This window comes from Balaenoptera musculus, chromosome 3 (assembly GCF_009873245.2).
Source record: "Balaenoptera musculus isolate JJ_BM4_2016_0621 chromosome 3, mBalMus1.pri.v3, whole genome shotgun sequence".
Classification (NCBI taxonomy): Eukaryota; Metazoa; Chordata; class Mammalia; order Artiodactyla; family Balaenopteridae; genus Balaenoptera; species Balaenoptera musculus.
The window spans coordinates 108328877-108354082 of NC_045787.1; the positions used below are offsets into that span (position 1 = coordinate 108328877).

The following is a 25206-nucleotide window of genomic DNA, read 5'->3' on the forward strand; positions in this document are numbered from 1 at the left end:
TGGGCTGTGACCAATAGTCTGGCTAGATGGTCAGGGACTCAGAAGGCACATGATTTGAAAACTGGTAACAAGAAAATATGGGAAGAGGCATGTGGATAGAACTCTCTGAATGCGCAAAAAACATGATGATATATGTGTCCCACATGAACGCTCACCAAAGGGTTATCTAAGCAGAGGAAAATTTTCATAATCAAGTGGATAAGATGACCTGTTATGTGGATACCAGTTAGTTTCTTTCCCCAGCCACCCCTGTCATCACCCAATAAGCCAATGAACAAAGTGGCCATAGTGGCAGGGATGGAGGTTATGCATGGTCTCAGCAAAACAGACTTCCACTCACCAAAGTCAACCTGGCTACAGCCACTGCTGAGTACCCAATATGTCAGCAGCAGAGACCAACATCTAGTTGTTCTCTGATATGGCACCATTCCCTGGAGTCGTCAGCCAGCTACCTGGTGGCAAGAGGTTGATTACATTGGTCCGCTTCCATCATGATCAGGGCAGCATTTTATTCTTACTGAAATAGACAATTACTCTGGATATGGATTTGCCTTCCCTGCACATAATGCTTCTGCTAAAAATCACCAACCAAAGATTTATGGAATGCCCTATCCACCATCATGGTATCCCATAACATTGTTTCTGATTATGGAACTCACCTCACAGCAAAAGTAGTTTGGCAATAGACCCAAGCTCATGGAATTCACTGGTCTTACCATGTTCCCCACCATTCTGAAACAGCTGGCTTGACAGAACGGTGGAAAGGCCTTTGGAATACTCAGTTACAGCACCAATTAGGTGGCAATACCTTGCAGGGCTGAGGCAAGGTTCTGCAGAAGGTTGTGTATGCTCTGAATCAGCATCCAATACATGGTACTGTTTCTCCCATAGCCAGGATTCACAGGCCCAGGAGTCAAGCGGTAGAAATGGAAGTGAGACTATTCAATACTACCCCTGGTGACCCACTAGCAAAATTTTTGCCTCCTTTTGCCATGACTTTATGCTCTGCAGGTCTAGAGGTCTTAGTTCCAAAGGGAGTAATGCAGGAGTCACAACAATAATTCCATTGAACTAGAAATTAAGACAGCCACCTGGCCACTTTGAGCTTCTCATGCCTCTGAGTCAACAGGCAAAGAAGGAACTTACTGTGCTGGCTGGGGTGATTGATCCTGACTACCAAGGGGAAACTGGACTACTACTCCGTGATGGAGGTAAGGAAGAGTATGTCTGGAACACAGATCATTTAGAGCATCTCTTAGTACTACCATGCCCCGTGATTAAGGTCAAAGGAAAACTACAATAACCCAATCTAAGCAGGACTACTAACAGCACAGGCCCTTCAGAAATGAGGGTTGTGTCACCTGACCAGTTAAAGAACCACAACCAGCTGAGGTGCTTACTGAGGGGAGAGGGAATATGGAATGGGTAGTGGAGGAAGGTAGTTATAAATACCCGTTATGATCACATGACTAGTCAAGCAAATATCTTTGTTTTCTTCCCTCTCTCATGCCCATATCATATAACACAAGTTGTATTAATATCAGTTAACTTTATATCATAGTATATAAGTTATATGATATTAAGGAGAAGAACAAACATCACCCATCCTCTTCTGGGGAAGGAGTTAGCACATTTTCAGTTTTATGTACAGCAGTTGTATTATGTTAGGCAGAAGTATGACTTTGTTATTGTCTTTATTTGGAGATTAAATATGGTTTAAGGAAATGTGTATGAATGCATAGTTGACATGGAGTGGACTGTGATGGTTAGTTGTATGCGTCAACTTGGCTAGGCAACATTACCCAATTAAATTAAATACTAATCTTGGTGTTGCTGTGAAGGTATTTTGTAGGTTCGGCTAACATATGTAATAACTAACTTTAAGTAAAGGAAATTATCCTTGGTAATGTAGGTAGGCCTCATCCAATCAACTGAAAAACCTTAAGAGCAAAACTGAGGTTTCTCTGAAGAAGAAAAATTCCTCCTGAGGACTGACTGTATCATTAGCTCCTGCCCAAGAGTTTCCAGCCTGCCCTAGAGTTTTCAGCCAGACCCTCCAATTGCATAAGTCAATTCTCTGAAATAAATCTCTTTGTATACATATACATATATTGTGGCTATATATGTCCTACTAGTTCTGTTTCTTCAGTAGAATCCTGACTGATACGGCATCTACTATTCCCTACCACTATGCTAAAAAAGCTATCAGAGATAGACATAGAAAGAAGTCTAGTATGTGGTTTCTGTTCTTTAAAATTTCATAACCTAAAGAATATGAAAAGTCAGCATTGTAAATTATGTCAGGTAGTAGTATATTATCAAATGTCAAATGAGTGTCATTGAATTAAGTAGTCAAGGAACTTAGAGAAAAATAAAAAGATCTCTGTGGACTTCAGGAGTGCTCAGGGCACATTCTGTGGAGGAAATGGGGACAAGGATCAAGTTATACATAACCTATTAAGTTTCAATTGCTTCACTGCCTGCTTACCTTTCGAAGGTGCCCAAGCTCCACTGAGTAATTAGACATCTGCCTGATATGCAGTGAGAGAAGTACAGAAAAACCTAAACTTGGCGTTTAGAAGCCTTTAAAGATTGAATTCCTCTCCACCACTTGGAAGCAGTGTGATCTTAGACAAATTTCATACTATAATACTTTAAGCCTCAGATTCTTAATATATTAAATGAGGACAGAGTATACATCCTGTCATCATAAAGTAATAGTGAGAAATAAAGAAGTTATAATAAGGTGCCTTTCACAGAGGAAGTGCTCAACCAATGTTAAGTGAATGCAAAAATATCTCCATTATCTTTAAAAATGAAATATCTACTAAATATGAAACCCAACAACACTAAATTTCAGATAGTTATAAGAGGAAGTATCCTAGATAAACACACTTTAAACCAATGGCATAACCTAATTTTTCAAGGGATGAAGTATCTGACTTTCAAAAAACTATTTTGCTCAGGTTCTGAAACCTGACCAAGTTTTTAATAATTTTACCATTTCCACTTTATGCCAGAACTCTCAGAATATAATCTATAATTGAACTTCCTGTATACATAAGGAATTTACAATTAAAAAATGTTTGGTATCTTCCAAAAAGTAGGTTCTGCATTCATACTACAGTACCTTGAGGAGTATCTTTAGGAGGAGAATATTTCTTCTTCCTTACAATAACAGCTTTACTTTCCACTTGTCTAGTTCCTGGTGATGCTTTAATAATACAACATATTTCTGATGTATTTGAAGGAAACTGCAAAAGAAAACAGATATTGCATAATTTTTCCAGGTACTATATCTACAGATTGCTTTATTTTATTTCAAAGGCAAATAGTCTCAATATCCATATATTTCATCGATATTAACAATAGAAAGCATCTATGAAATGCTTATTTCACTCCAGACACTACGTAATTGGTTTTAAAACATTTGCTTATTTAATATTCACAAGAACCAGCAAAGCAGATTATATTACTCCCATTTGTAAAACAAGGAAACTTATGTTCAGAGAGGTTGGATAACTTATTTAAAAACAGAGAGAAAGTAATGAGTTGAGATTCAAGCACTCCAAAGTGGGAGAGAAAGTTTACAGGATTTACTGAGTTAAAACATATATATAAATTTAAGTCAAACACTAGATTTCCTTGATTTCCCAACTCAGTTAATTTTTTTTGAAATTTTATGAGGAATATTTATTTCTTCTATAATTGACGGATTAAATCACCTTTTTATACCACTTTACATCCCTTCCCCCATAGCACTAATGTTTAGTCTTTCTAGTGGTTACCTTTCTAACTTTTTTTTACATTGAAGTATAGCTGATTTACAATATCGTGTTAGTTTCAGGTATACAGTGCAGTGATGATTCAATTATATATATCTTTTCAGATTCTTTTCCCTTATAGGTTATTATAAAACACTGAGTATAGTTCCCTGTACTATTCAGTAGGTCCTTGCTGGTCATCTATTTTATATATAGTAGTGTACATATATTAATCCCAACCTCCTAATTTATCCCTCCCCCCACCCCACTTTACCCTTTGGTAACCATAAGTTTGTTTTCTACGTCTGTGAGTCTCTTTCTGTTTTGTAAATAAGTTCATTTATATTGGTTTTTTTAGATTCCACATATAAGCGATATCATATATTTGTCTTCGGCTTACTTCACTTAGTATGATAATCTCTAGGTCCATCCATATTGCTGCAAATGGCATTATTTCATTCTTTTTTATGGCTGAGTAATATTCCATTGTATAAATATACCACATCTTCTTTATTCATCTGTCGATGGACATTTAAGTTGCTTCCATGTCTTGGCTACTGTAAATAGTGCTGCAATGAGCACTGGGGTGTATGTACCTTTTCGAATTATAGTTTTCTCTAGATATATGCCCAGGAGTAGAATTGTAGCATCATATGGTAGCTCTATTTTTAGTTTTTAAAGGAAACTCCATAATGTTCTCCATAGTGGCTGTACCAATTTACATTCCCAGCAACAGTGTAGGAGGGTTCCATTGTAGTTTAGATTTGCATTTCTCTAATTAGCAATGTTGAGCATCTTTTCATGTGGTTTTTGGCCATCTGTATGTCTTCTTTGGAGAAATGTTTATTTAGGTATTCTGCCCATTTTTTGATTGGGTTGTTTGGTTTTTTGATACTAAGCTGCATGAGCTGTTTGTATATTTTGGAGATTAATCCCTTGTCGGTTGCATTGTTTGCAAATACTTTCTCCCATTCTGTAGGGTGTCTCTTCGTTTTGTTTATGGTTTCCTTTGCTGTGCAAAAGCTTTTAAGTTTAATTAGATACCATTTGTTTATTTTTGTTCTTATTTCCATTACTCTAGGAGACGGATCCAAAAAGATATTACTGCGACTATGTCAAAAAGTATCCTGCTTATGTTTTACTCTAGGAATTTTATACTATCTGGTCTTACATTTAGGTCTTTAATCCATTTTGAGTCTATTTTTGTGCTTGGTGTTAGAGAATGTTCTAATTTCATTCTTTTACATGTAGCTGTGCAGTTTTCCCAGCACCACTGATAATACCTCTGAGCACCAACAAGGTCACAAGACCCAGCCTAGCCAATCAATGTATTCCATGCCAGTAGACACAGTGACTGGCTCAGAACAGGACACGTAAATGGGTCAACAGGAAGAAAGGAATGCTGAACCTGAGATTGTGACACAAAACCAGAATTGTTAATGGGGGCCAAAATGGTCCCAGGTTGATACTCAACCCTAGCTACACTTGTAGTAGAAACAGATACAAATCTTAGGAGGATGAGATCCCCAATTTAGGTCCATAGGATTCTCATCAAATAAGAGCAACAAAGTAAATGATCAGGGTCAAGGTCAGTGTCAGAGTTGTTCTTCAAGATTCAGCTCAGAATAGTTTTAAGCAGAAATGATGGACAAAATACATCTCACATCCTCATATAATTTCATTATAACAACAAGAAAGTAAGTACCAAAGGGGCTGTGAAAAACGCTATTGGTAATTTGATAGGGATTGTCAGTTAATTTAGACAATATCCCGTCAAGCAGACTGTCTCTAGAATAAAGAAATACCATATCTTTCAAACATGACATATCTTGTCACTTAGAACTCAGAAGTAGAGATACATATTTATGAAGGGCTCCTCCTATTTTAAATAAAGATTATATAGAAACCTCTTCAAATGTAAAATTCATATCATCCTCTGAAGTGGACATCTGCAATTTTCCTGCCCAGCATTCACTTTACATCCTTCTGATACTGAACAGTACCAGAGTTTTCTTGGGAGAATCTACTCATTCAGCCCTTTGGCTGGTTGGAGAACCACTGGGAGGGACAGAAAGGTTGAAGAAACCTGGACTTCACTCATGAGGAGTGCACAGGTACTGGCTTGCCCCCAGGCAAGGAAGACAGAGGTCTGCCCCAGCAGCTGCTGGGTTTCCAGCAACCACCTCACAGCACTCCCCAACAGTGAAGTGAACGCCCCGGCACAGCTCACTCCATGCCACAGCGTGGCACTGAATCTAGGGCAGCACCTCAGGGGAAAAGACTCGACCTTGGGATGCAGAGGTGACCCGGTTCTGGGGCAGAGCCAAGGTAGAGCAGCCGTGGTGACTGCTGGTGTTTACTCAAGCAGTGCCCCAGAAGCAGCCCAGACTTCTGACAACAGCACAGCCACTGGGTTTCCCCGTGACCACCACGCTGTGTACCCCAGCCCAAGCTGAGTGTGGCTCACTCCATGCCACACCACAGGTCTATATCTGGAGCAGCCACGACCTGGGAAAAAATGTGACGAACACAGGCAGAGCATTGGACTTCTGTAGGCACACAAGCCCTCCTTTGGGGCAAAGGTCCTGGTGCAGGGAGAAGGAAAAACAATTAAAAACAGAGCCAGAATGAGCCCAACCCAACCCTCAGGGCTTCTACTCCAGCAGCTTGGGATCAGAACCCGCTGTGACTGGGTTGTGACAGCCATGCAGCAGAGAGGAAATCCTGCCTCACAGCCTGTGCAAGTTCTAGCCCCTCCATCTCCAGCCCCACCTCCTCCAAGGTGATAGCTGCCAGCAACACTGGAGAAAGGCGTGACTGGTGTCCACATCAAATCCATACCTCCCACCAAAGGCACTGAGCACATACAGTCTACAAAGGGAAACTCCCATGTAAGAACACCCCTTCAAGACCATAACAGGTAACTGTTTGATTTAAATTTAAAAAGGCAGAGAAAGTTAAGTAAAACAAAAAGGCAGAGAAACTGCCCTCAATTGAAAGAGCAAGGGAAAAAACCCTGAAAAACAAACAAACAAACAAAAATAAGCAATTTACCAGATAAAGAATTCAAATCATTGGTAATAAAAATGTTAACTGAACTAGGAAAAATAATTGATCTAAACACTGATCATTTTAACAAGGAAAGAGAAAATATAAAAAAGACCTCATCAGAAATGAAAAATTCAATAGTTGAAATAAAAAAACACACTAGAAGGAATGAATAGCAGACTAAGTGATACAGAAGAATGCATAAGTGACCTGGAAGATAAAATAATGTAAATCATCCAATCAGAACAGCAGAAAGAAACACAAATGAAAAAAAAAAGCAATCTATGAGATCTTTAGGATAATATTAAGTGTGACAACATTCACATTATAGGGTTTCCAGAAGGAGAAGAGAGAGAAAAGGGGACTGAAAATGTATTTGAAGAAATTAAGGCTGAAAACTTCGCAAATCTAGAGAAGGAAACATATATCCAGGTACAGGAAGCACAGAGGGTTCCAAACAAGATGAACCCAAACAGACCCATAGCAGGATACGTCATACTTAAAATGGCAAAAGTTAAAGATAAAGAGAGAATTCCAAAGGCAGCAAGAGAAAAACAAAGAGTCATATACAAGGGAATCCCCTTTTCGCTATCCCCTGATTTTTCTGCAGAAACTTTGCAGGCCAGAAGGGAGCAGCATTATATTTTCAAAGTCCTAAAAGGGAAAAACCTACAACCAAGGGTACTCTCTGCAGTAAGATTATCATTTAGAATAGAAGGAGAGATAAAGAGCTTCTCAAACAAGGAAAAACTATAAGAATTCATCAATGTTAAACCTACCCTAAAAGAAATGTTGAAAGGTCTCTAAATGGAAAAGAAGTAAGAATCCAGAGGAAAGAGAAAATTCCACTAGGAAAGGCAGGTATATAGTAAGGATTGAAGATTACTTAAGTAAACCACTGTGCAGATTAAAAGACAAAATATTGTAAGAGCAACTACAACTACAATTACCAGCAAAAGGATAAGCATGAAGATGTAAAATATGACATCAAAAACACAAAATGTTGGGTAGGGGAGTAAAAAATGGAGATCTTTTAGAATGTGTTTGAACTTAAATGAATACAAGTTTAAAACAAGTAGATATAATCATGGGTCAGTATTATTTCTATGATAACCACAAATCAGAAACCTACAGTAGGTAAAGAAAAATCAAAAAGAAATGTACCCAAGTACACTACTAAAGAAAATCATCAAACCACAATGGTAGAAACAAAAAGAAGAAGAAATCAACAGAGAACAACTACAAAAAAACAACTGGAAAAAAGTAATAAAATGGCATAAGTACATACCTACAATAATTACTTTATGTGTCAATGGACTAAAGGCTCCAACCAAAAGACATAGCATGGATGACTGGATTAAAAAAGACTCTTCAATATGCTGCCTACCTGAGGCTCACTTCAGGGCTAAAGACACACACAAACTGAAAGTGAGGGGATAGAAAATATATTTCATGTAAACAAAAACAACAAGAATGTGGGGGTAGCAATACTCATATCAAACAAAATAGATTTTAAAACAAAGGCTATAACAAAGATGAAGATTAATTATCATTCACAATGATAAAGGAATCAATACAAGAAGAGGATATTATACTCATTAACATATATGCACCCATACAGGAGCAACTACATATACAGAGCAAATATTAACAGACATAAAGAGAGAAATTAGCAATAATACAATAATAGTAGGGTACATTAACACCCCACTGGCATCAACGGACAGATCATCCAGACAGAAAATCAATAAAGAAACAGTCATCTTAAAGAACCCAATGGACTGGTTGTACTTAATACATATCTATAGGACATTAAATCCAAAAACAGCAGAATACACATTCTTTTCAAGTGCACATAGAAAGTGCTCCAGGATAAATCACATACTGGGCCACAAAACAAGCCTCAACAAATTTAAGGGGATAGGAATTATATCATGCATTTTTTTCCAACCACAATGGTATGTAAATAGAAATCAACTACAGAAGGAAAAATGGGAAAAGAACAAACGTGTGGAGACTAAACAACATGATACTAAAAAACCAATGGGTCTATGATGAAATCAAAGAGTAAACCAAAAAATACCTCAAGACAAATGAAATGGAAAAAAAAGTTCCCAAAACCTATGAGATGCAGCAAAAACATTTCTAAGAGGGAAGTTTACAGCAATACAGCCTTCTTCAAGAAACAAGAAAAATCTCAAATAAACAACCTAACATTCCACTGAAAAGAATTAGACAAAGAAGAACAAACAAAGCCCAAAGTCAGCAGAAGGAAGGATAAAGATTAGAGAGGAAATAAGTAAAATAGAGATAAAAAACAATAGAAAAGATCAATAAAACCAAGAACTGTTTTTTAAAAAAAGATTTTAAAAATTGATAGACTTTTAGCCAGGTTCATCAAGAAGAAAAAAGAGAGGACTCAAAGTAATTAATGAATGAAAAAAAAAATAATAATAATTAATGAAAGAGGAGAAATAACAACTGACAACAAAGAAATACCCCCCCAAAACCATAAGATAATACTATGAACAGTTAGCATGCCCACAAATTGGACAACCTGGAAGAAACTGACAAATTTATAGAAGCATACAACCTGCCAAGACTGAACCAAAAAGCTACAAATAATTTAAACAGACCAATCACTAGAAGTGAAATAGAATCTGTAATTTAAAAAAAACTCCCAGCAAACAAAAGTCCAGGACCAGAGAGCTTCACAAGGGAATTCTACCAAACATATAAAACAGAATTAATACCTATCCTTCTCAAACTATTCCAAAAATTGAAGAGGAAAGAACACTCTCAATTCATTCTATAAGGCCACCATTGCCCTGATACCAAAATCAGACAAAGACACTACAAAAAAAAGAAAATTACAGGCCAATATCTTTGATGAACATAGATGCAAAAATCCTCAACAAAATGTCAGCAAACCAAATCCAGCAATATATAAAAAGGTTCATATACATGATCAAGTTGGATTTATTCTAGGGTCACAAGGACAGTTCAACATTCGTAAATCAATCAGTGTGATACACCACAATAACAAAAGGAAAGATAAAAATCACATGATCATCTCAATAGACGCAGAAAAAGCATTTGACAAAATTCAACATCCATTCGTGATAAAACTTTCATCAAAGTGGGTACAGAGGGAACATATCTTAACTTAATAAAAGCCATTTACAACAAGCCCACAGCTAATATCATACTCAATGGTGAAAAGCTGAAAGTCTTTCCTCTAAAATCAGAAACGACATGAAGATGCCCACTCCCACCAATTCTATTTAACATAGTAATGGAAGGCCTAGCCACAGCAATAAGGTAAGAAAAACAAAGAAAATGTATCCAAATTGGAAGAGAAGAGGTAATACGATACTTTGTATAGAAAATCCTGAGGCCTCCACACCAAAATTATTAGCAATAATAAATGAATTTAGTAAAGTTGCATGACATGAGATTAATATACAGAAATCTGTTGCATTTCTATATACTAATAATGAAATAATGGAAAGAAAGTTAAAAAAAAAAACAAAAACAATCCTGTTTAAGCACACATAGAAGAGAATAAAATAACTAGGAACAAAATTAACCAAGGAGGTGAAAGACCTATACTCTAAAAACTATAAAACACTGATGAAAGAAACTGAAGATGATACAAAGAAATAAAAAGATATCCTGTGCTCTTGGATTGGAAGAATTAATATTTTTAAAATGGCCATACTACCCAAATCAATCTACAGATTTAATGCAATTCCTATCAAAATAAACATGACATTTTTCACATAACTAGAACAAATAGTCCTAAAAGTCATATGGAACAACAAAAAGACCCTGAGTTGCCAAAATAATCTTGAGAAAAAAGAACAAAGCTGGAGGTATAACCCTTCCAGACTTCAGACTATACTACAAAGTTACAGTAATCAAAAGAGCAGAGTAGTGGCACAAAAACAGACACATAGATCAATGGAACAGAATAAAAAGCCCAGAAATAAACCTACACAACTATGGTCAATTAATCTATGACAAAGGACACAAGACTATACAGTGGAGAAAAGACAATCTCTTCAACAAGTGGTTCTGGGGGAAAATGAACAGCTACAAGTAAAAGAATGAAATTAGAACATTTTCTAACACCGTTTACAAAAATACAAAATTACGAAATGGATTAAAGACCTAAATACAAGACCAGAAACCATAAAACTCCTAGAAGAAAACAAAGGTAGAACACTCTTTTACATAAATAGTGGCAATATTTTTTGAATCTGTCTCCTAAGGCAAAGAAATAGAAGCAAAAATAAACTAATGGGGCCTAAGTAAACTTAAAAGCTTTTGCATAGTAAAGGAAGCCATAAACAAAATGAAAATACAACCTACAGAATGGGAGAAAATATTTGCAAATGATATGACCAACAAGGGGTTAATATCCAAAATATATAAACAGCTCATAAAACTCAATATCAATAAAAACAAACGACCCAATCAAAAAATGGCTAGAAGACCTAAATAGACATTTTTCCAAAGAAGACATACAGATGGCTAACATGCATATGAAAAGATGCTCATCCTCGCTAATTATTAAAGAAATGTAAATTGAAACAACAACGAGATATCACCTCACATCTGTCAGAATGGCTATCATCAAAAAGTCTACAAAAAACAAATGTTGGAGAGGATGTGGAGAAAAGGGAACCCTTGTGCACTGTTGGTGGGAATGTAAATTGGTGCGGCCATTATGGAAAACAGTATGGAGGTTCCTCAAAAAAAAAAATTAACTACCATTTGATCCAGCAATTCCATTCCTGGGTATATGTGCAGAAAAAATGAAAACACTAATTTGAAAAGATACATGCACCACAATGTTCACAGCAGCACTATTTACAATACCTAAGACATGTAAGCAACCCAAGTGTCCATCGACAGATAAATGGATAAAGAAGATGCAATATATATATAAAATGAACCGTTAGCCATAAAAAAGAATGAAATTCTGTCATTTGCAGCAATATGGATGGACCTAGAGAATATTATACTTCATGAAATACGTCAGACAAAGACAAATACTTTATGACATCTCTATATGTGGAATCTAAAAAATAATAATGCAAATAATATATATACAAAACAGAAATAGACTCACAGATATAGAAAACAAACTTGTGGTTATCAAAGTGGAGATGGCAGGGGAGAGGGACAAATTAAGGGGACTGGAGTAACAGATAAAAACTACTATGTATAAAATAGATTAGCAACAAGGATATATCGTAGAGCACAGGGATTATAGCCATTATTTTACAATAACTTATAATGGGGTACAGTCTGCAAAAATACTGAATCACTATCTATACAACTGAAAATAGTATAATATTTTAAATCAACTCTACTTCAATACAATTAATTACTTTTAAAAATTAAAATAAGATAAAATCAGCAAAAGGAAAAGGCACATAGGGTGGAGTCCAGAGGAAAAGGCATACAGAACTGAATTCAGGAGGATAAGCTTCCAGTTGTCCACTCCTAGTTGAAGTCACATGGAGAACACTTGTTTCTCCCATGTGCAAAGTACTGCCAACCAGGGAAGCTCAGTGAGCCTTGGCATCAGGGTTTCTATTTGGAGTCAGTCACATAAGCATGCAGTGCCTGCATGACTGACCTCAGCTACTCAGACCCCAGTCCCCCAGAGGTCAAACTGATACAAGGTGGCCCAAAGCCTCAGGCAACAAAAACAGGTGTTTACCATAAATAACTTGTTAGCATAAACTATCTGGCCTGGCTCAGAACATACAAAAACACTGTTATCAGGATACTCCAAGGGCTCAGAGGTCATCTCTCAGGAGCCTCACCACAGGATAGGCCTGAGGACCTTGGGAAAGTGCAGGCCTGATGATCTAACCCTTTCCTGCATACATATAATATACAAGGAAATGACAATTAGGCTAATAGAAGAGTCCCAACAGCACTTTGTAAGAGAGAAGACAGTTGAATGATAGCATCCAAAGAGCAGAGAGAAAAATCGCTCTCAACACAGAGTCTGTACCCAATAGATGCAGAAAAAAATTTTAATAAAAAATCATATTCACATCATAGCAAACTAGAAATAAGGGGAAGTTCTCAACCTAGTAAAGGATTTGGTTGTAGTCCTGAGTATTGTTTCTCAAAGACTTTTTATTTTTCGTGGAGAAGATGCACCTCCTATTCCCCTTCTGATTCAGTAAGGGACATGTGAGTATTTCTGGCCAATGAGTTTTGAGCAGAAGTAAGAATGTCATTTCCAGGCCAGAATATTTATATTGCCAATGTAAGAAGACATTCCAGAGTTTTCTTGTTTTTTTACTGGCATAATTTCTAGCAATATTCAAGATGCAGGCTGCTCTATGAGCAAGGCCCTAAGTCAACCCAATGGACATATAGCATGATCAAGAAATGGAATCTTTATTCTTTCAGCTGCTAAAATGTTTTTACTTGTTTCTTACCACAGGTTATACGGCTTAGTACAAGTTATCTATAAATAAGTTGCACAAGCTTTAAGCTTAACAGTGAAACTTTTTTTTTTACATCTTTATGGAGTATAATTGCTTTACAGTTGTTGTGTTAGTTACTGCTGTATAACAAACTGATTCAGCTATATGCATACATATATCACCATATCCCCTCCCCTCTTGCGTCTCCCCTCCCACCCTCCTTATCCCACCCCTCTAGGTGGTTGCAGAGCACCGAGCTGATCTCCCTGTGCCATGAAGCTGCTTCCCTAGCTATTTTACATTGGTAGTGTATATATGTCAGTGGCTACTCTCTCACTTCATCCCAGCTTAACTTATCCCCTCCGGTGTCCTCAAGTCAATTCACTATGTCTGTGTCTTTATTCCTGTCCTGCCCCTAGGTCCATCAGAACCATTTTTTTTTAAGATCCATATATATGTCTTAGCATATGGTATTTGTTTTTCTCTTTCTGACTAACTTCACTCTGTATGACAGAACCTAGGTCCATCTACCTCACTACAAATAAACTCAATTTCATTTCTTATTATGGCTGAGTAATATTCCATTGTATATATGTGCCACATCTTCTTTATCCATTCATCTGTCGTTGGACACTTAGGTTGCTTCCATGTCCTGGCTATTGTAAATAGTGCTGCAATGAACATTGTGGTACATGACTCTTCTGAATTATGGTTTTCCTCAGGGTTATATACCCAGTAGTGGGATTGGTGGGTTATATGGTAGTTCTATTTTTAGTTTTTTAAGGAACCTCCATACTGTTCTCCATAGTGGCTGTATCAATTTACATTCCCACCAAACAGTGCAACAGGGTTCCCTTTTCTCCACCACCCTCTCCAGCATTTATTGTTTGTAGATATTTTGATGATGGCCATTCTGACTGGTGTGAGGTGATACCTCATTGTAGTTTGATTTGCATTTCTCTAATGATTAGTGATGTTGAGCATCTTTTCATACCTTTGTTGGAAATCTGTATATCTGCTTTGGAGAAATGACTATTTAGGTCTTCGGCCCATTTTTGATTGGGTTGTTTGTTTTTTTGATATGAGCTGCATGAGCTGCTTGTAATATTTTGGAAATTAATCCTTTGTCAGTTGCTTCGTTTGCAAATATTTTCTCCCATTCTGAGGCTTCCCTTTCATCTTGTTAATGGTTTTCTTTACTGTGCAAAAGCATTTAAGTTTCATTAGGTCCCATTTGTTTATTTTTCTTTTTATTTCCATTTCTCCAGGAGGTGGATCAAAAAGGATCTTGCTGTGCTTTATGTCATAGAGTGTTCTGCCTATGTTTTCCTCTAAGAGTTTGATCGTGTCTGGCCTTACATTTAGGTCTTTAATCCATTTTGAGTTTATTTTTGTGTATGGTGTTAGGAAGTGTTCTAATTTCATTCTTTACATGTAGCTGTCCAGTTTTCCCAGCACCACTTATGCAGAGGCTGTCTTTCTCCACTGTATACTCTTGCCTCCTTTATCAAAGATAAGGTGATCATACGTGCGTGGGTTTATCTCTGGACTTTCTATCCTGTTCCATTGATCTATATTTCTGTTTTTGTGCCAGTACCATACTGTCCTGATTACTGTAGCTTTGTAGTATAGTCTGAAGTCTGGGAGCTGATTCTCCAGCTTGTTTTTTTCTTTCTCAAGATTGTTTTGGCTATTCGGGGTCTTTTGTGTTTCCATACAAATTGTGAAATTTTTTGCTCTAGTTCTGTGAAAAATGCCAGTGGTAGTTTGATGGGGATTGCACTGAATCTGTATGCTTTGGGTAGTATAGTCATTTTCACAGTGTTGATTCTTCCAATCCAAGAACATAGTATATCTCTCCATCTGTTTGTATCATCTTTAATTTCTTTCCTCAGTGTCTTATAGTTTTTTGCATACAGGTCTTTTTTTCCTTAGGTAGGTTTATTCCCAGGTATTTTATTCTTTTTGTTGCAATGGTAAATGGGAGTGTTTCCTTAATTTCTCTTTCAGATTTTTCATCATTAGTGTATAGGAATGCAAGAGATTTCTGTGCGTTAATTTTGCATCCTGCTACTTTACCAAATTGATTGATTAGCTCTAGTAGTTTTCTGGTAGCATCTTTAGGATTCTCTATGTATAGTATCATGTCATCTGCAAACAGTGACAGTTTTACTTCTTCTTTTCCAATTCGGATTCCTTTTATTTCTTTTTCTTCTCTGATTGCTGTGGGTAAAACTTCCAAAACTCTGTTGAATAATAGTGGTGAGAGTGGGCAACGTTGTCTTGTTCCTGATCTTCAAGGAAATGGTTTCAGTTTTTCACCACTGAGAACAATGTCGACTGTGCGGTTGTCATATACGGCCTTTATTATGTTGAGGTAGATTCCCTCTATGCCTACTTTCTGGAGAGTTTTTATCATAAATTGACGCTGAATTTTTTCAAAAGCTTTTTCTGCATCTATTGAGATGATCATATGGTTTTTATCCTTCTGTTTGTTAATATGGTGTATCACAATGATTGATTTGCATATATTGAAGAATCTTTGCATTCCTGGGATAAATCCCTCTTGATCATGGTGTATGATCCTTTTAATGTGCTGTTGGATTGTTTGCTATTATTTTGTTGAGGATTTTTGCATCTATGTTCATCAGTGATACTGGCCTGTAGTTTTCTTTCTCTGTGACATATTTGTCTGGTTTTGGTATCAGGGTGATGGTGGTCTCGTAGAATGAGTTTGGGATATATTTTGGAAGAGTTTAAGAAGGATAGGTGTTAGGGTTCTCTAAATCTTTAATAGAATTTGCCTGTGAAGCCATCTGGTCCTAGGCTTTTGTTTGTTGGAATATTTTTAATCACAGTTTCAATTTCAGTGCTTGTGATTGATCTGCTTATATTTTCTATTTCCTCCTGGTTCAGTCTTGGAAGGTTGTGCTTTTCTAAGAATTTGTCCATTTCTTCCAGGCTGTCCATTTTATTGGCATATAGTTGCTGGTAGTATTCTCTCATGATCCTTTGTATTTCTGCAGTGTCAGTTGTTACTTCTACTTTTTCATTTCTAATTCTGTTGATTTGAGTCTTCCCCCTTTTTTTCTTGGTGAGTCTGGCTAATGGTTAATTTCGTTTATCTTCTCAAAGAACCAGCTTTTAGTTTTATTGATCTTTGCTACTGTTACCTTCATTTCTTTTTCATTTATTTCTGATCTGATCTTTATGATTTCTTTCCTTCTACTAACTTTGGGGTTTTTTTGTTCTTCTTTCTCTAACTGCTTTAGGTGTAAGGTTAGGTTGTTTGAGATTTTTCTTGTTTCTTGAGGTAGGACTGTATTGCTATAAACTTCCTCTTAGAATTGCTTTTGCTGCATCCCATAGGTTTTGGGTCGTCGTGTTTTCATTGTCATTTGTTTCTAGGTATTTTTTGATTTCTCCTTTGATTTCTTCAGTGATCTCTTGGTTACTTAGTAGTTTATTGTTTAGCTTCTGTGTGTTTGTATTTTTTACAGATTTTTTTCCTGTAATAGATATGTAGTCTCATAGCATTGTGGTCGGAAAAGATACTTGATACGATTTCAATTTTCTTCAATTTACCAAGGCTTGACTTGTGACCCAAGATATGATCTATCCTGAAGAATGTTCCATGAGCACTTGAGAAGAAAGTGTATTCTGTTGTGTTTGGATGGAATGTCCTATAAATATCAATTACATCCATCTTGTTTAATGTATCATTTAAAGCTTGTGTTTCCTTATTTATTTTCATTTTGGATAATCTGTCCATTGGTGAGAGTGGCGTGTTAAAGTCCCCTACTGATTGTGTTACTGTCGATTTCCCCTTTTATGGCTGTTAGCATCTGCCTTATGTATTGAGGTGCTCCTATGTTGGGTGCATAAATATTTACAATTGTTATACCTTCTTCTGGGATTGATCCCTTGATCACTATGTAGTGTCATTCTTTGTCTCTTGTAATAGTCTTTATTTTCAAGTGTATTCTGTCTGATATGAGTATTGCTACTCCAGCTTTCTTTTGATTTCTATGTGTACGGAATATCTTTTTCCATCCCCTCACTTTCAGTCTGTATGTGTCCCTAGGTCTGAAGTGGGTCTCTTGTAGACAGCATATGTACAGGTCTTGTTTTTGTATCCATTCAGCCAGTCTGTGTCTTTTGGTTGGAGCATTTAATCCATTTACATGTAAGGTAATTATCGATACATATGTTCCTATTACCATTTTCTTAATTGTTTTTGGTTTGTTATTGTAGGTCTTTTCCTTCTCTTGTGTTTCCTGCCTAGAGAAGTTCCTTTAGCATTTGTTGTAAAGCTGGTTTGGTGGTGCTGAATTCTCTTAGCTTTTGCTTATCTGTAAAGGTTTTAATTTCTCCCTCGACTCTGAATGAGATCCTTGCTGGGTAGAGTAATCTTGTTTGTAGGTTTTTCCCTTTCATCACTTTAAATATGTCCTGCCACTCCCTTCTGGCTTGCAGAGTTTCTGCTGAAAAATCAGCTGTTAACCTTATGGGGATTCCTTTGTACGTTATTTGTTCCTTTTCCCTTGTTGCTTTTAATATTTTTTCTTTGTATTTAATTTTGGATAGTTTGATTAATATGTGTCTTGGCATGTTTCTCTCTGGGTTTCTCCTGTATGGTACTCTCTGTGCTTCCTGGACTTGATTGACTATTTCCTTTCCCACGTTAGGGACGTTTTCTACTATAATCTCTTCAAATATTTTCTCCGACCCTTCCTTTTTCCCTTCCTCTTCTGGGACCCCTATAATTCAAATGCTGGTGCGATTAATGTTGTCTCAGAGGTCTCTGAGACTGTCCACAATTCTTTTCATTCTTTTTTCTTTATTTTGCTCCCTGGCAGTTATTTCCGCCATTTTATCTTCCAGCTCACTTATCAGTTCTTCTGCCTCAGTTATTCTGTTATTGATTCCTTCTAGAGTATTTTTAATTTCAGTAATTTTGTTGTTCATCACTGTTTGTTTGCTCTTTAGTTCTTCTAGATCCTTGTTAAATGTTTCTTGTATTTTCTTCATTCTGTTTCCGGTATTTTAGATCATCTTTACTATCATTACTCTGAATTCTTTTTCAGGTAGTTTGCCTATTTCGCCTTCATTTATTTGGTCTTGTAGGTTTTTACCTTGCTCCTTCGACTGTAACATATTTTTTTGTCGTTTCAATTTTTTTTTTTAATGGGTGGTGCTGTATGCCTGTCTTACTGGTTGTTTGGCCTGTGACATCCAGCACTGGAGTTTGCAGGCAGTTAGACAGAGCTGGGTCTTGGTGCTGAGATGAGGACCTCCAGGAGGCCTCACTCCGACTGATATTCCCTGGAGTCTGAGGTTCCCTGTTAGTCCAGGAGTTTGGACTCAGAGCTCCCACCACAGGAGCTTGGGCCCAACCTCCGCCCTGGGAACCAAGATCCTGCAAGGTTCGTGGCACAGTAAAAAAAAAAAGAAGAAGAAAGAAAGAAAAAATGGAGCAGTAAAATATCAAAGAATAAAAAACAAAATAAAATTAGAAAGATAAAGAATATATTAGGAAAAATAAAACTGTAATTGAAACAACTGCAACAAGGTAAAATAAAACCACAGCAAGAAAAAGAAAAAGGGGGGGGGGGCAACAAGCCAAAAGGAGAGATCACTAACAAAGTATAAAGATAAAATAAAATTAGAAAAATAAAAGATTTATTATGAAAAATAAAAATATAAAGAATCAACAACAATGAATCAACAAGGTAAAACAGGGCTTCCGTGGTGGCGCAGTGGTTAAGAATCCACCTGCCAATGCAGGAGACATGGGTTTGATCCCTGGTCCGGGAAGATCCCACATGCCGCGGAGCAACTAAGCCCGTGCCCCGCAACTACTGAGCCTGTGCTCTAGAGTCCATGAGCCACAACTACTGAGCCTGTGCACCGCAACGACTGAGGCCCACATACCTAGAGCCCACGCTCCACAACAAGAGAAGCCACCACAATGAGAAGCTCACACACCACAACAAAGAGTAGCCCCCACTCGCCGCAACTAGAGAAAGCCCACTCACAGCAACGAAGACCCAATGCAGCCATAAATAAATAAATAAATTTATTAAAAAAAAAACCAAGAGAAAACACCAAAATAGAACAAGGTAAAACAGCACCCCAAACAATAAAACAAGGTAAAACAGCACCCCAAACTAAAAGAGGAAAAAAGAAAAGGAAAAAGAAAAAAGAGCCTTGGCTATGGGGGCAGAGTTTAGGCAGGGGGTGGAACTTAGGCAGGGGCGAGGTTTAGTGTGGGGCAGGACCTAGGTGGGTAGGGTGGTGACGTTTGAGCCTGGGGCGGGGCCTAGGCAGGTGACGTTCAAGTGTGCGGCGGTCCTCTGCTTAGGAGCTGTGCGGAAGGGGAGAGGCAGCATGTCCAAAGGAGGGCCTCTGGAGTGTGGCGTTCCGGAGTTTGGAGGTAGGGCTCTGGGTGGGGGTGTAGGGGTGGGGCTTGGGCTCTGCTCAGCAGGAGGGAGGCTCTGAGGGCAGAGGATTAGGCCTGGGAGTCCAACAGGCTTCTCAGACAGGGAAAGCACTGGCCCTGTTCCCTTCCGTTCCTTCGCACCCCTCTCCCACTGTCTCCCCAGGTTCTCCCCCATTGCTGCTGGACCCCAACAGTGGGTGGGTACTGCTGGGTGTAGGGACTCCTTCCCTCCCCCAGCCACCCCTCAGGGGTGCCATCCTGGAGGTCTGGCCTTTACTTTTGCTCTGCCTTCCCTCCCTCCCACTCCCTCAGGACCCCTGCAGCTGGAGGGGGCCTAGGTGGGCAGAGGATCAGGCTCGGGATCTCAGCAGGTTCTTAGGGGTTCACGTGGAACCCTGGCCAAGCTCCCTTTTGATCCTCTGCCCCCCCAGTGGTTCCCAAATTTCCCCCTTCGGGCATGGGATCCCTTCCCCTCCCCCAGCCACCCCTCAGGGGTGCCAGTCCTGCCCCACCTCCACTTCTCCTCCCCCTTCACTCCCCCCAGGCCCCACATCCTACCCGGTCACTGGGTTTCCTCCTGTCCCTTTAGGTGTCTGTGGTCCCCCACGGGTGCCTGGTAGGTGCCCTTAGTTGTGAGGAGATGCGAATTCCGCGTCCTCCTAGTACGCCATCTTGACCTCCGCCCCCAACAGTGAAACCTTTTATAAACAGTTTCCCTTAAGATCTCAAATAAGAAACTACGTTGTACTGGAGGTCTTATCCAGGACAATAAGGGACAATTCTCATGGAAAAAACAAACTGTTATTATTGCAGATGATATGATTGTCTACATAGAAATCCAAAAGAATCCATATACATATATTAGCATTAATAAGATTTAACAGGGTTCTGGCTCTGCTAAATATATACAAGTCATTTGTATTTCTATACTCTATAAACAAAAAGTTAAAAATGAAATTATAAAAAGACATAATTTACCACAACATCAAATAATATAATGTACATAGGAATATGTTTAACAAAAAAAATACAAGGTCATCCTGGCTAAAATAATAAAACTTTATTGAAAAATATTGAGGAACACTTAAATAAATCAGGAAATATATAACGCTCATGGAATGAAAGATTTAGTAAAGATGTTAGTAATAAAAATAAAAGTAGAGGAATGAATGGCACAAATCTCAGGACAGTCATTACTTATGGGAGAGGGTTAATGGAATCATAGTGAGACTCCTCGGCTTTCGGGGGGGGCAATATTTGTAATGTTCTATTTAATTGTCTGCATGGTAGGAGAGCACAAGGGTGTTCATCTATTTTTTTCATACACGGACTCTTTTATGAATGCTATATTTACATAAAGAGAAGGCAGTCGAATTCCCAGACCTACTCTCCTATTTCTTGTAACTGCTCTTCTCCAACTCAATCAAAAGACTGTAGGATTTGTCTATGAAAAAGGTATAACGGATGGTTTCCTCTCTAAGGAATTTCCAGAAGTTGAAGTGGGAGGTACTGTACTAAAATAAGAGGTGCTGGGCTTCCCTGGTGGTGCAGTGGTTAAAAATCCACCTGCCAATGCATGCAACGTGGGGTTCGAAGCCCTGGTCCAGGAAGATCCCACATGCTGCGGAGCAACTAACCCCATGTGCCACAACTACTGAGCCTGCGCTCTAGAGCCCATGAGCCACAACTACTGAGCCCGTGTGCCACAACGACTGAAGCCCACGCACCTAGAGGCCATGTCCACAAGAGAAGCCACCGCAATGAGAAGGCTGCGCACTGCAACGAAGAGTAGCCCCTGCTTGCCACAACTAGAGAAAAGCCCACACATAGCAACAAAGACCCAACTCAGCCAAACATAAAAAAATATATAAAATAAATAAATGTATTTATTTATTTAAAAAAAAAGAAATTTGGGACAAGAAGGAAAGTAGATTACCTGCTTAATCTAATCTTTCAGATTGCTTCTATTTTTCTGTCTTTTTTCTTTGAATTTTATTTTATTTATTTTTTTAGACAGCAGGTTCTTATTAGTTATCCATTTTATACATATTAGTGTATATATGTCAATCCCAATCTCCCAATTCATCACAAAAGTGGTGCTGAGACTCCCAACCCTAAGAGGCTTTTATCCTCCAGGCAAGAGATTGAAAGACTTTGCTCTCTGCAGTCCAAAAGGAAAGAGCTAATGTTGCTGATACAAGTAAAAGGCTCAGCAAAATCACCCTACAATGAATTTCACAGTTGACAAGCTCCACCCAGGAACTAGGGTGTCCAATCAGCTTTTTAGATCCACAATCTTAAATATGAGTAGAGAGAGACAGAGAGAAAGAAAGAAAGAAAGAGAGAGAGAGAGAGAAAGAAGGATGGAAGGAAGAAGGGGAGGGAGGGAGGAAAGGAGGGAGAGAAGGAGGGAGGGAGGGAGAAGAGAAGAACAGAGGGGAGGGGAGGAAAGAAGAGGGGAAAAGAGAGAAAAAGAAGAAAATTAAAGAAAAGAAGGAAGGATACCTCTTGGAGGAAACAGAGACTACAGTAGTAAAAGAAAACATCAACATTAGCTAATTAACATTACAAGATATGGCAACCATGAAACAAGTATGATATTATAAAGTGACATCCAGAGAACAAAAAGGAGCTCTTGTACATTACAAATATTATAGTATTAATGCAAAATCTTCAATATAAGATGTGGAAGATAAAACTGAGGGAATCTCCCAGAAAGTAGAACAAAAGGATAAAGAGATTATTTTAAAGATAAGAAATTGAGAGGGAGAATTAACCAAGATGGCAGAGTAGAAGGACGTGCTCTCACTCCCTCTTGCGAGAGCACCAGAATCACAACTGGCTGCTGGACAATCATTGACAGGAAGACCCTGGACTTCACCAAGGAGGATACCCCACGTCCAAGGGCAGAGGAGAAGCCACAGTGAGACGGTAGGAGGGGCACAATCAGAGTAAAATCTAATCCCATAACTGCTGGGTGGGTGACTCACAGACTGGCACACTTATACCACAGAAGTCCACCCACTGGAGTGAAGGTTCTGAGCCCCACATCAGGCTTCCCAACCTGGGGGTCCGGCAACGGGAGGAGGAATTCCTAGAGAATCAGACTTTGAAGCCTAGTGGGAATTGATTGCAGGACTTCGACAGGACTGGGGGAAACAGAGACCCCACTCTTGGAGGGCACACACAAAGTAGTGTGTGCATCGGGACCCAGGGGAAGGAGCAGTGACCCTGGGGGAGACTGAACCAGACCTACCTGCTGGTGTTGGGGGGTCTCCTGCAGAGGTGGGGGGTGGCTCTGTTTCACTGTGGGGACAAGGACTCTGGCAGCAGAGGTTCTGGGAGGTGCTCCTTGGCATGAGCCCTCCCAGAGTCTACCATTAACCCCACCAAAGAGCCCAGGTAGGCTCCAGTGTTGGGTTGCCTCAGGCAAAACAACCAACAGGGAGGGAACCCAGCCCCACCCATCAACAGTCAAGTGGATTAAAGTTTTACTGAGCTCTGACCGCCACAGCAACAGTCAGCTCTACCCACCACCAGAGCCTCCCATCAAGCCTCTTAGATAGCCTCAACCACCAGAGGGCAGACAGCAGAAGCAAGAAAAACTACAATCCTGCAGCCTGTGGAACAAAAACCACAGTTACAGAAAGATAGACAAGATGAAAAGGCAGAGGGCTATGTACCAGATGAAGGAACAAGAAAAAACCCCAGAAAAACAACTAAATGAAGTGGAGATAGGCAACCTTCCAGAAAAAGAATTCAGAATAATGATAGTGAAGATGATCCAGGACCTTGGAATAAGAATGGAGGCAAAGATTGAGAAGATGCAAGAAATGATTAACAAAGACCTAGAAGAATTAAAGAACAAACAAACAGAGATGACCAATACAATAACTGAAATGAAAACTACACTAGAAGGAATCAATAGCAGAATAACTGAGGCAGAAGAACGGATAAGTGACCTGGAAGACAGAATGGTGGAATTCACTGCTGTGGAACAGAATAAAGAAAAAAGAATGAAAAGAAATGAAGACAGCCTAAGAGACCTCTGGGACAACATTAAACGCAACAACATTCGCATTATAGGGGTACCAGAAGGTGAAGAGAGAGAGAAAGGACCAGAGAAAATATTTGAAGAGATTATAGTCGAAAACTTCCCTAACATGGGAAAGGAAATAGCCACCCAAGTCCAGGAAGCGCAGAGAGCCCCATACAGGATAAACCCAAGGAGAAACACGCCGAGACACATAGTAATCAAAGTGGCAAAAATTAAAGACAAAGAAAAATTATTGAAGGCAGCAAGGGAAAAACGACAAATAACATACAAGGGAACTCCCATAAGGTTAACAGCTGATTTCTCAGCAGAAACTCTGCAAGCCAGAAGGGAGTGGCATGATATACTTAAAGTGATGAAAGGGAAGAACCTACAACCAAGATTACTCTACTCGGCAAGGATCTCATTTCGATTTGATGGAGAAATCAAAAGCTTTACACACAAGCAAAAGCTAAGACAAATCAGCACCACCAAACCAGCTCTACAACAAATGCTAAAGGAATTTCTCTAAGTGGGAAACACAAGAGAAGAAAAGGACCTACAAAAACAAACCCAAAACAATTAAGAAAATGGTCATAGGAACATACATATCGATAATTACCTTAAACATGAATGGATTAAATGCCCCAACCAAAAGACATAGACTGGCTGAATGGATACAATAACAAGACCCATATATATGCTGCCTACAAGAGACCCACTTTAGACCTAGGGACACATACAGACTGAAAGTGAGGGGATGGAAAAAGATATTCCATGCAAATGGAAATCAAAAGAAAGCTGGAGTAGCTATACTCATATCAGATAAAGTAGACTTTAAAATAAAGAATGTTACAAGAGACAAGGAAGGACACTACATAATGATCAAGGGATCAATCCAAGAAGAAGATATAACAATTATAAATATATATGCACCCAACATAGGAGCACCTCAATACATAAGGCAACTGCTAACAGCTATAAAAGAGGAAATTGACAGTAACACAATCATAGTGGGGGACTTTAACACCTCACTTACACCAATGGACAGATCATCCAAAATGAAAATAAATAAGGAAACAGAAGCTTTAAATGACACAATAGACCAGATAGATTTAATTGATATATATAGGACATTCCATCCAAAAACAGCAGATTACACGTTCTTCTCAAGTGCGCACGGAACATTCTCCAGGATAGATCACATCTTGGGTCACAAATCAAGCCTCAGTAAATTTAAGAAAATTGAAATCATATCAAGCATCTTTTCTGACCACAATGCTATGAGATTAGAAATGAATTACAGGGAAAAAAACGTAAAAAACACAAACACATGGAGGCTAAACAATACGTTACTAAATAACCAAGAGATCACTGAAGAAATCAAAGAGGAAATCAAAAAATACCTAGAGACAAATGACAATGAAAACACGACGACCCAAAACCTATGGGATGCAGCAA

At 38.5% G+C, this 25206-nt stretch overlaps 1 protein-coding gene across 1 annotated transcript in view; it reads right to left on the reverse strand.

Annotated features, from left to right (window-relative positions):
• Positions 1 to 3116: 3116 nt before the first annotated feature.
• The window catches only part of MEIKIN (meiotic kinetochore factor), a 130207-nt gene continuing 108117 nt past the window's right edge, over positions 3117 to 25206 (reverse strand). The window contains exon 12 of the mRNA XM_036847283.1: positions 3117 to 3254. Coding sequence (XP_036703178.1) covers positions 3117 to 3254 — 138 coding nt within the window. The remainder of the gene's footprint in view (positions 3255 to 25206) is intronic.